Source organism: Pipistrellus kuhlii, unplaced genomic scaffold (assembly GCF_014108245.1).
Source record: "Pipistrellus kuhlii isolate mPipKuh1 unplaced genomic scaffold, mPipKuh1.p scaffold_m20_p_23, whole genome shotgun sequence".
Taxonomy (NCBI): Eukaryota; Metazoa; Chordata; class Mammalia; order Chiroptera; family Vespertilionidae; genus Pipistrellus; species Pipistrellus kuhlii.
In genome coordinates, this window is record NW_023425522.1 from 2,307,579 (window position 1) to 2,320,392 (window position 12,814).

The following is a 12,814-nucleotide window of genomic DNA, read 5'->3' on the forward strand; positions in this document are numbered from 1 at the left end:
ATGTGGTGGATACAGATGAAAGATCCAAACTCAGAGAGAAAAACAATTTTCCCTAAATTAAAACTGCTGAGTGGTAGAGTGTCTGACTAAATTATATGCTCCAAACCAACATGCAGAGTTCTGTGGGACCATAGAACTAAGAGCAGGAGGGAAAACAGCACAGACAGGATACTATTTAGTTCCTGAGAGAGAGTAGAGGACAATCCAAGTAGAAGGAACAGCACAGGCAAATCCATAGAAGGTTGAAGAAAATGGTGTGTTCAGGAAATTTCCCCTTGCTGGTATGGCTGGGTGTGGTGTAAAGAGAATTTGTTTATGGCCAGATTATCGAGGGCCTTCTGCATCGTGGAAGGAAAATGAACCTTATCCTATAGGACATAGGAAGCTACTAGTATAAATGCATCTTAAGCTGAGGACTGACATGATCAAACTAGAGGCCTGTTGCAAGGCCTTTCTTCCCTTGGCTTCTAGCACCAGTTTTCCTCCAGAACCTGGGACCCAGCTCCAGCTGGAGTCTGCCTTCCTCGTCTTTGCTGCAGGCTCCAGCCAGAGTCCGCCGCCTTCGTCTTCACTGCAGACTTCAATCGGAGTCTGCTATCTTCGTCTTTGCTGCAGACTCTGGCCAGAGTCTGCCATCTTGGTCTTCTGTACACCCTGGCTGAGTCTGACATCTTGGTCTTCATTGCACACTCTGGCTGGAGTCTGACATTTTGGTCTTCGCTGCAGACTCCAGAGTCTGAAGTCTTCGTTTTTGCTGCACCAGAGTGCCGCTCCTGTAGATCCCTTTGCCCCCTGCCCTTCCTCTCATAGCAGGCATCCTGCCCCACCGGCCACTTAGCATCTGGAACAGCTGGGCAGCTGCCATCTTTGTCCTTCTAATTTGCATATTCCCTCCTGATTGGCTGGTGGGCCAATTTGCATGTTTCTCTTTTATTAGTGTAAGTATGCTTTTGAGAAAGATAACTCTAGTGATAGTGTGGAAGAAGAATCTGGAGGACAGTGACCATGTGGAGATAGGGGACAAAGTGAGACACTACTCAGTTTAGAGACTGTGGTGTTTTTATATGATTGGAGAGCAGGCAAGTGAAGAAACTCAGAAGGTGTGAGTTTACATTAAATGGCAGAGATTCTCTGAAGGGAGATTTCTAAAGGGGGAATTGGCAGGGCTTTACCACCAATTGGATATGAAAAGTGAGAAAGACAGAAGCGCAAATAATGGGGCCACACTTTTCAACTCAGGCCATCGGGGCTATAGAAGTGCCAGTGCTGTAAATAGGAACTACAGGGGAATAGCAGTGATACCATTATAACAATCGGTTATTAATTAACAGAAATATAATAAAGGGGAGACTAAATAATATAGGCATGCTATTTATACAGCTTTGCCAAAAAGCTACAGTTTAACATTCCCTAAGTCTGTTCCTATAGATCAGTGGGTTGAAGGGACTGGACAATAGGTGCATGCCCAGTAAGGTTGAATGATTTGGGAAGATGCTTATCTGTCAGTCACAACTGGGAGCCAGTCAGTGGACAGAAGGGTGTGAAATCTGAGACACTTAACTCCAGAACCAAGGGAGTTCTCTCTTGGCTCTTGTGCTCTGGAACTACTATGGCTGGGGGTACACTCCCTGGAATTCATGTGGCCCATGGTCATGTGGCACCCACACAATGGACTAATGGACTAATGGTAGCCTAATACTATATCAGACCCAGCTCCACCATGGAACAAAAACTCTGGACACTGAACCTGCTGTGGGTTCTGCTGGAGGACCAGCTACGTATTTTCCAGGTCTGGGTTAAGAGACATGGGACTGTGCAACCCAATAAATATAATTCCATGCCAACAAAAGCCACCCTTTCTCCCATGTGAGTCTTAGAAAACTCCTTACTAAAGATATTGTTAAGAACCCCACCTCCACTATGACAGGGAATTGCAACCTACCCAATCTCCTGGCAACAATAGGGAAGGGTGAGGAATGGAGGAAGCGGTAATGGCTTCAATTTTGGACATGTTGAGTGTGGTGGGCAGAATAATGGCCAACCAAAGATATTCATGTCTTAATTTCCAGAATCTATGACTATGTAACTTTGTATGGCCAAAGGGACTTTGCAGATGCAGTTAAGTACTTTAAAATGGAGAAATTAGCTGAAACCGGTTTGGCTCAGTGGATAGAGCATTGGCCTCCAGGCTGAAAGGTCTCCAGTTCGATTCCGGCCAAGGGCATGTACTTTGGTTGCAGGCACATCCCCAGTAGGGGGTGTGCAAGAGGCAGCTGATTGATGATTCTCTGTCATAGATGTTTCTAACTCTCTCTTCCTCTCTGTAAAAAATCAATAAAATATATTAATAAATAAATAAATAAATAAAATGGAGAAATTATCCTTGGTTTTCAATGTGGGGCCATGAGTAATCACATGGATCCTTAAAAACAAACTTTCTTGTCTGTGATCAAAAGGAGATGTGATTATGGAAGAATTGTCAGAGAGATGCAATGTTGCTGGCTTGAAGATAAAAGAAGGGAGGCATGAGTCAAGGAATGTAGGTGACTCTAGAAGGTGGAAAAGGCAAGGAAGTGGATCCCCTCCCTCATAGTCTCCATAAAGAAACACTACCCTGCTGACCCTTTGATCTTAGCCTTTTGAGGTCATGTCAGATTTCTATAAAATAATAAGTGTGTGTTGCTTTTAGCGTCTAAGCTTGTGGGAACTTGTTACAGCAGTAATAAAAAGCTAATTAATTGAGTATGGGATTCTCAGAGTTACCCAGGTGAGAACTGCAGTAGGAAGATGCAGGTGTGTCTACACAAGTCTTGTTTTGGTGGTTATCAATGATAATGAAAGTTGGAAGGTCTATGTATGGGTGAGAAGTTCCCTGCAAATCTAGAGGAAACATGACAAGAAGAAAAAAAAGAGACCCAAAAACCTCAGCATATTAGGGGCACGTGGAGGAAAAAGATGTGGAAAAGGGAGAAAGAGTGGTGACACATACGCAAACACTTAGACTTTCTTAAGATACTCCCTATCTTTTTGCTCTCCTTTATCTGAACATGTCTTGTTGCCATGATTGCTTTAAGGAGTAGAGCAGAAAGGATGAGGGTCTGAAGATGCAAGGATAGACAAGGCCTCAAGCTTGAAAGAATCCTATGATAACACAGGTAAAGGTGGAACTAGGGCAAAGGGATTTAGGCCTTTAACTCAGGTATAAAACTTGAGGGAGCACCGATAAAACCTCATAATCAAGTTACATATTTTAATGCAGCATTTAAAAGTCAAAACTAATACACATGATGAAAAAACTATCAAAAGATCTCTCTTACCCTAAGCTTTGCCCTGCCAGCAGTCCCTGGCCTCTTCCCACCTGCCTGGGTTACCAACACCCAAGAGAAAGAGACAATTGAAAACCTCAGAGGTAACTCCCCATGTTTTAAGTTCTTTAAGTGATGGCCCCTTCCCAAGAATATTTTAATGAACATTTCAAGTTTCACACATCTAATTTAATAAAAGAGCCAGTATGTATGTAAAATAAGAAAAACATACTTAACGTTAATCTGGTATACATGGTTAAGAGTATAGCCTCTGGATCCAGACTCCCGGGGTTCTAATCACAGCTTACTCTGCTAATCGCCTGTGTGATTCAGGTTACCGAACCTCTCTCTGTCTCAGTTTCCCCCTCTGTACAGTGGGAAATAATAATAATATTTGTCTTGTGAAGATGAGTTAATACATGTCAAGCAATTTGAATGATGCCGGGCTTTTTGTCAGTGCTATATAAATATTAGCTGTGGTCATTTTTGTCTTAGATTATTCATTCTGCTGCCAAGGAGGTACTTTAGAGCTGATGAAGTTGACTATAACAGTCTTACCACTGAATTCATGGTGCACACTTAATTTTTACCTTTAAGCTCTGTTCTTCCACTCCCCCATTTATTTTCATATCCTCCCGTCTTACAGTACACTGGGCCGTTGCTCTAGCACCATCTATGTAGAAGCAGCACTAAACCTGCCACCAGGTGTGATAGCCTCTCAATTAGTACAATCCAAATCATATTCAGAAATATTAAAAAATGTAAGTGGAAATAGACAGCTTTCTTTTCTTTGGGGGATGGAAAGTGTCAGTCAGGAGCATAGCATCTTGAAAGATGATGCCACCATTTTTTCAACATCTCCATGGCAAGAATTTTTCAGGCTTGAGAAGTATCATTGGAGATGAGCTGTCCAGAACTTGGACTCTAAGGCTAAGTTTCTCAGTTAGAGCCATGATTTAGGCATAGCTGGATCTCCCAAGGGCTCATGATTAGGGAGCTCTGTGTTGCAGGTACATGGAGCTGTTGGTGAAACTGTGGGGGTGCTGGGCCATGCTAAAATCTTTTGTGGTCTGACTTGACAGGCTCCACTTAGCTTCTGTGATGGGGTATTGAAGAAACTTGTAATCTGCTCTCCTCCCTCTGTCTGACCTCAACTTTCTCTATCCTCCCTTTCAGAGTGGGATGTAGACACGGGGAAGTGCCTGAAGACATTTAAACACAAAGACCCCATCTTGGCCACCAAGATCAATGACACCTACATCGTGAGCAGCTGTGAGCGAGGAATAGTGAAAGTGTGGCACATTGTCCTGGCTCAGGTGGTAAAGGTGGGGGCAGTAGGCTGTGGAGGGAATTGGGCACTGGGGGGTGATGCTTGGAGCAATTGAGTTACAGTCACCAGAAGGGCAATCCTAAAGAACTGAAGGGGAAGCCCCGCTCCAAAAAAAATGGGCCATTGACTGTTGGTGGAATGTCAGGACCCATGTGACCCATGCTGTCATGGGGGTGGTATTGAAAGGCTGCATTCTGATTAGACATTATATATGGGCTCAGGATATTTTTACAGCAATAGAGAATATTCTACCCTGATTCTGGCATGGGTAAGGGAAGGAACAAAATGGTTTTTCCCTTACTTTCTGATGAGAATGTTGGCTGTATTGAAAATGCCTGAATGTTCAAATACATAAAATGTTCTTGAAACTTCCTGGCCCTCATGGATGGTGGTGAGATATCATTTATGCCAGGAGCACAGGGTCACAGCTTTTTACCACTAATCTTGTTGTCACTGTGTTCTAATCAGCATTTGCAGGCACATGATGCCCCGGGTGCCCACTGAGTCCTGGTAAGAAGCTGGGGATGAAACACCTTGCCCTTCTCCTTCTGGCAGAAGAGGACAATGCAATGATCCAGGCCCTCTCTGGTACTCCAGAAAGATAGGCCTGCATCGGCCATAGACCCACCAGCAGTCTTCTTCCTGATCCATTCACCCTTCACTGGGGAGGGAGCTCTGGAGAGAGAAAGCCTCCTTAGAGCAAAAGTAAAGTTGGCTAGCTAAATACCAAGTGAGCTGTACTCGTGGGTTGGTGGACAGTGGCTTTGGAATTTACCTAAAGAAGCTTCCAGCTTTGGCCCTTGGAGGAGTCACACTTTGGGTTGAGGATTGGCTAAAAACAGAATCAACTTTTCTTGCAGATTCTCATTGGCCACGAGGGAGCTGTGAAGTGCCTGTGCTTTGACCAGTGGCATCTCCTCTCGGGAAGTGTGGATGGCCTAGTCATGGCCTGGAGCATGGTGGGAAAGTATGAGCGATGCCTCATGGCCTACAAGCATCCCAAGTATGTGCCAGGAAAGCCCTGTCTGAAGTATATGCTGCTCTTTCCTTTTCCTGTCACAGCCTCTGCCTTGATTTTTGGCAGACCAGTCCCTTTTGCTGTCTATGACCTTTTGTCCCCTTTGCTACTCAACCCATTTCTTTTCCTCCTCCTTTATCTATTACCTACCACCCGCTCTGTTTGGCCAGTCCCTCTGCCATTCTCACTTGTTTCTCTTAAGAAACAACACTACTAGATGTGGATTTAGAGAAATGTCTGAAATGTTATACATATGACACACGTGATATACTGGTGTCTGTTAACTACTAAATGTCTGAATTTTGGCAGAAATGTCCCAAATAATGCCAATTCCAGTCAAAGTAATATGTTTGGAATTGGTGTTTGCCCCAGGAAGTTTGTGTTCACAAAAGCTTGAAATGTTCCAAGTTAAAAGGTTTAAAAATAATTGAGGGCCTTCTCTGTCTGATAAGCTTAACTTATATGTGGAATCTAAAGAGCAATATAAATGAACAACCAAAACAGAAACAGACTGATAGGAATTGATGGTTGCCAGATGTGTGTGAATAGCAAGCTGAGTAAAAAAGGTAAAGGGACTGATAACTGCAATTGGTAGTTACAAAATAGTCATGGTGGGGGGATATAAGTTACAGTATAGGGAATATAGTCAACAATACTGTAATAACTATGGATGATGCCAGGTGGATACTAGACTTATTAGGGGATCACTTCTTAAATTATATAAATGTCTAATCACTATGCTGTACACCTAAAACTAATATAACACTGAATGCCAGCTGTAATTGAAAATACTAACTGAGGGCTTAGAGAAGGAGCTTACTTAAAGTCTGTGGGCTCAATTCTATTCCAGGACAGAAATGGATTTCATTTTACAATTCCAATCCCAATTTAGTGGTAGTGGCTGCTTAGAACCATTTCAGAAGTAGTCTGAGGTCACATTGGGGCTTATTTGGAAAGGGTATTGTGGTCACTTAATGGGTTTGCCATGAACAAAGATTTTACAGTCTGTTCTGTGCCACTCCAGTACTATGTGAATAATTATTTTTTTATCTGAGTGCAATATAAACAACCCCAGGGAATGAAGGCTATACCAATTGATTAAAAGAGTAAATAAATCTTCCAGGGAAATCTATCAGGTGATAGCTATTTAGTAAATATGTCTCTAAATTTCCTTATATCCTCCAAAGAACTTCTTGGCAGGCACACTGGCTTCATAGGAGGTAGAAGGGGATTTGGGTATATATGTGTACTAGTGACACGGTTCACAGATTCGTGCACATTGAAAGGAAATTCATTAGAAGGTGGCTGGTGGGGTGGGACTGGGAGAGATGGGCCAGACCTGCCATGGAGCCAACCTCCCACGGTCCCTCCCTGGCTGGCCACACCTGGGGTGGTGCTGTGGCTTGAAAGGCATCTGTGGAGTGAGAAGGAGGTCCCTCCAGCAGGTGGGGTCCCTCAGCCTGGTCCTTGGGGATCAAGCCGAAACTGGCTCTCTGACATCCCCTGAGGGGTCCTGGAGTGTGAGAGGGCACTCTGCAAAGTTGTTGTACAGGGTGTGCAATGCAAACACAAGTGTGCAATAAACCAGATTCGGGGCCAACAGTGCCCCAGCAACAACATAACCCATGCCGAAGATGGAATCTCACAGCCCCATGAGAAATTGTGCTCCCTCCTCTCTGGCTCAGGGTGCATCACTGAGAACCACTGCTGCCACATCATTGCAGCTCAGCATCTCCTGCTTTGAGCATCTTCCCCTGTGGTCAGTATGCATCAGAGCAACTGGTCAGATGGAGGGAGGGACACTTAGCATATTAGCCTTTTATATAGTTAGGTATCCTTTGTCTGTGGTGCGTGACTGCATTCTTGATGAGTGGGTGCTGGGAAGGGCCTGTGTTCGGTGATTTATCCAACCCTTAGGTGACTGTCAGCAACTCTCCTAGCATGTCAAACCTGGACCCCAAGGAGGGAGTCAAACCTTATTATGTTATCTGAAATTTGCAACTATATGTTTTAAAAACCTCCCAACCACAATTCAGTAGAATTTAGTTTAAGTATTGGAAAATTATTTGTTCCCAGAAAACCCAGTAGTTTAGTCACTATTCCAGCCTCCCACTCCACCTCAGCTATGAGACATTCCTAAACCATTGTCACTCCCATTGGATGGGAGCCCCAACATACCATTCTCCTTGGCTCTTGATGCCTTGTATAGCTACAGTGAATCCATAGACAGCTGGCAGACATGGTCGATGCTCTTGTTTATGGGGCTCCTCCTCCAACTCATCTCTTGTGTTTATGTACTGGTAAGTGCTCCATAAATATTCTCAATTGATTTTTAATAAGGATTAATTTGACAGATTGCCTTTCTTGAGAGTTGTCATGATTGGACTGATATCCACCTTCTGAATATGATAGAGGTGTAAAAAACAGACATAGTTGCTATCTGTCTTCTTAACATTTTTTTTCCTCCAAAATGAAGATTATGCATATAGTGTGGGAAACAAGAGATAAAAGAAATAAAATTAGAGGATACAAAATAGGAGATATAGAAATGATGATCCCTATAAAAGTTTTGTACTCTGTAGTATCTTAAAACAAACAAACAAACATGTCCTTTATTCTTTAATGTTTTATAATAATACATTTTTAAATTTTTAAATAAAGATAGAATTTGCATAACATAGAAGTCATAGTGTACAATTCAGTGGTTTTTAGTGTATTTGTAATGTTGTATAACCATCATTACTATCTAGTTAGAGAACATTTCCATCAGTCAATAAGAATGTCCTCTGTTTCATTTCTGATTTTAGTGATTTCAGTTTTCTCGCTTAGTTTCTTGGTCAGTCTAAGTAAATAATTGTCAGTTGTCTAGCCAAAGGTTTGTTCATCTTTTCAAGGAACCAACTTTTGGTTTCACTAATTTTTCTCTATTGTTTTTCAATTCTCTAATTCATTGATTTATGCTTCAAGCTTTATTTTCCTTCTCTGTGGTTTACGTTTATTTTGACCTTCTTTTCCTAGTTTTTTAAAGGTGAAAGTTAGGTTATTGATTAGAGAAATGTAGGCATCAACTGTTATGTATTTCCCTATGAACAAATTTTCCATGTTTTCTTCTGTTATTTATTTCTAAAGAATGTATATATGCAAGGGTGGGGGTGAGGATAAGAGATAGTTTTAAGAGCTAAGCCATGGGTGGACTTAGATGGGTAGAGATGGCAGGGATGGGTGGACTTGCTTTGCATGTAAAATCAAACAAATTGGTAGCATCAAATTCAACTATTCAGAATCATTAACAGGAATGTGTTAACTACACCTCTCAGAACTGATTACTACACATATCTGGAGTCCCACTGGACCAGCTGTTGTAGGGAGGATTTTGTTAGAGGAATCCATCTAAGTCATCTCCTGCTCCTGTCTCTTTTCTTACTGGTCATCACAAAAGGGAACTGATTAACCTCAGTTTTTCTTCAGGATGTTTAACTAGAGAAATAAAAGCTACCATTTTAAGACCCCAAAGAAACTGCTCAAATACCAGATTTTATTTTTTTTATTATTATTTTTTAAAATATATTTTATTGATTTTGTACAGAGGGGAAGGGAGAGAGATAGAAAGCTAGAAACATCGATGAGAGAGAGTCATCGATCAGCTGCCTCTTGCACACCCCCTACTGGGGATATGCCCGCAACCAAGGTACATGCCCTTGACCAGAATCGAACCTGGGTCCCTTCAGTCCCCAAACAGACGCTCTATCCATTGAGCCAAACCGGTCTCGGCTCAAATACCAGATTTTAAAAAAATGTATTTTATTGATTTCTTATAGAGGGGAAGAGAGAGGCAGAAACATCTATGAGAGAGAAACATCAACCAGCTGCCTCCTGCACACCCCCCACTGGGGATGTGCCTGCAACCATTGTATTGTACATGCCCTTGACCAGAATCGAACCTGGGGCCTATCAGTCTGCAGACCAACGTTCTATCCACTGAGCCAAACTGGTTTTGGCAAAATACCAGATTTTTTTCTTCGTATGAAAATGAGCATCTTTGCTTGTTTTTCCTTTCTTTATCTAATAACTAGTGGCCCGGTACATGAATTTGTGCACATTGAAAATAAATTAATTTGAAGAAATATTTTAATATTGCTATTTTCCCTTTCTCTATAATAAAAGTTTCAACTATGCTGAAACCAGTTTGGCTCAGTGGATAGAGCATCGGCCTGTGGACTGAAGAGTCCCAGGTTCAATTCTGGTCAAGGGCATGTACCTTGGTTGCGGGCATATCCCCAGTTGAAGGTGTGCAGGAGGCAGCTGATTGATGTTTCTCTCTCATCAATGTTTCTAACTCTTTATCCTTCTCTCTTCCTCTGTAAAAAAAAAAAAATCAATAATATATATATATATATATATATATATATATATATATATATATATATATATATTAAGTTTCAACCACATTCACAATCGACAATGACAGATTGAACTATATGCGTGCAATTGGCAACTGTGAGAGCTTTATATGTATCATACATGCATGAGTTAACTTAGCCTTTTATCTATACTAATAAAAGGGTAATATGCTAATTAGACCAGGTCAAATGGATATCTTCTGGATGTCTGACTTCTGACCAGACTGGAAGGGGGGCAAGCAGGGGGTGACCAGACTGGAAGGGGGCAATTAGGGGGTGACCAGGCCAGCAGGGGGGCAGTTAGGAGGTGATCAGGCTAGCAAGCAGAGGCAGTTAGGGGTGACCAGGCTGGCAGGGGAGCAGTTAGGGGCAAGCAGGCCAGCAGGGGACCAGTTGAGGTGTGACCAGGCCAGCAAGCAGAGGCAGTTAGGGGCGATCAGCCAGGCAGGCAGGCAGGCAAGAGGTTAGGAGCTGGCAGTCAGACATCCCTCAGAGGGATGCAGGCTGGACTGAGGGACCCCATCTCCCAGTGCACAAATTTTATGCACCAGGCCTCTAGTATATATATAGAATAAACTTGCTTAATTAGACCTGCTTTCTGATTTAGCTAAACTTTTTCCAGCCCAGTGAAGCACCCCATCTTCTCTTTCAATTAATTATCAGCAATTCAGCAGTAAATATCAACACAAAGCAGATTATTATTGTAGATCACACAGGGAGAACAAAGATAAAATATTTAACTGCAGCAGTTGTTTGGTGATATTCTGTGCAGTGAGAAAACCTGAAGTCATTTTCAAGGCCCACCATTTCTTAGTTATTTTCAATCAGGTCAAGTTTCTAAGCTTTCTAAATCTTCATTTTCCCAGCTAATGAAAAGAAAATAGGATTCTACTGAGTCTTCTATCTACATACTCCAGGACTTCTGTGAGGATCAAATGAGATGAGGCACGGGAAAATGCTTCAGATACATTTGGTTAACATGTGAAATGTTTGCACCTGGCTATAAAGCAAGTTGTGTCCATGGGCTGAAGAAACTGCAAGGAGGCTAGTTGTCACTAGAGAGAGGAAGCCATGTGTTGCTACATGACATTGCAATGTCATTACCCAGCACCCACAGCCACTATTTTGGGGCTGGGCTGGGCTGTGGGCCACATTTTGTGCCATGGAGTATTGGGGTCTTGGCAGCATTGGCTGTGATTTGGTGGGGTGTCACTCCGGGGTGGTGGCAGCTCCTGTGTCCCACTTGGGGGAAGCCGAGTGTTGGTTTGTTGGCACCGGGTCTGTGGTGCCAGCAGTGTACATCATGGCAGCTCCTGCATTGAGTGTATGTCCCCTGATGGTCAGTGCATGTCATAGCAACTAGTCAGATGGTTGGATACTTAGCATATTAGCCTTTTATAGATATAGACTTTATATATATATATATATATATATATATATATATATATATATATATATATAATTTAAAAAGGAATTGAAATGTTAAATAATTCAGTCTGGCCAGGTGGCTCAATTGGTTGGAATGTCATCCAGTGCACCAAAAAGTTATGGGTTCAATCCCTGGTCAAGGCTGTGTGGGAGGCAGCCAATCGATGATCCATGCCCCTCCATGCACCCCCCACCTCTTTCTATCTCTCAGAATCAATGAAAACATATCCTCAAATAAGGATTAAAATTTAAAAAAATTAATTCTTGGCAGGACTTTTGTAGAAGTCAATAGCTAGGATCAAATTATAGAAGTATAATCATCTATAAAACAGACCCCACAAAAATTTGACACAGGCGTTTGCACTTTGCTATCTTGTGGCACTGTGACCAAATTTCAGAAGAAATCATCACAGAATGGGAGGAATGAGTAGAGCCATGTCTTGAGGGTTCACGGTTTTACATCCAGAATTATGAAATGATGCCAAACATTGCTTCAGGGATAGTTATAACCACTAACTTCTGACCATACACAAAATACCCTGAACCACAGAAGTTCCAAGCAGCTTACCAGAAGACAGACCTTGCCTATTGCTCTGTCCCCTTCCAGGGAGGTTCTCCATGTGGCCCTGCTCTTCCTCCGGGTCATCAGTGCCTGTGCAGATGGCAAGATCCGCATTTACAACTTCCTCAATGGGAACTGTCTGAAGGTGATGAAAGCCAATGGCAGAGGCGATCCCGTGTTGTCCTTCTTTATTGACAGCAACAGGTGGGTGGTCCGAGCTATGAACAATTCTGTTTGGATGATTTTGCCTCCTCTGGGACACCAGCCCTGGACTTTCTGTCAGTAAAGCTGGGCTTCGGCTGGAGGAGAATCATGGTCTCATGGGAGACTAAGTGGACTTTGCACCAAACTTAGCAGTCAAGGTTCACATCACTCTTGATTTGTCCTATATGTCTGGGCAACTCATGCAGTGACTGCAGCATGGCTTAGCTGCAGGGACCACACCTCTGATATGGGCAGCTCCTGCTTGCTCCCTAAGCCTGCACTTAGGGCCCCAGAGCTCCACCCACTGTCTTTGCAGCCTCACTTCAGATGCCCAAATGTGCAGGAGGCAGGGAAAGGCAGGGACAAAGGGTCCCATGTCCCCTGGGACAGTGCTGAGCAAGTGAATTTACAGAAACCAGAACTGGGACTAGACTAATTGCATATAGTACTGTGCTTGGTATAGGTCATGTTCAGGGTGCTATTATGTGAAATATACTTATGTAGAATTTACTGGTTAAAAATTCTACCACAAACTCACTTTAGACATCAAGTTAATCTCCATGAATC

The 12,814-nt window shown here is 42.7% G+C and overlaps 1 protein-coding gene across 6 annotated transcripts in view; it reads left to right on the forward strand.

Moving 5' to 3' along the window:
- The window catches only part of FBXW10B (F-box and WD repeat domain containing 10B), a 37,650-nt gene that overhangs the window by 16,938 nt on the left and 7,898 nt on the right, over window positions 1-12,814 (forward strand). For 4 of the 6 annotated variants that reach the window (XM_036452166.2, XM_045586515.1, XM_036452164.2 and 1 more), the window contains 3 exons: window positions 4,482-4,630; window positions 5,496-5,638; window positions 12,089-12,247. In XM_036452166.2, coding sequence (XP_036308059.1) covers window positions 4,482-4,630; window positions 5,496-5,638; window positions 12,089-12,247 — 451 coding nt within the window. The remainder of the gene's footprint in view (window positions 1-4,481; window positions 4,631-5,495; window positions 5,639-12,088; window positions 12,248-12,814) is intronic. The other 2 variants (XM_045586514.1, XM_045586516.1) reach the window with 2 other exon arrangements.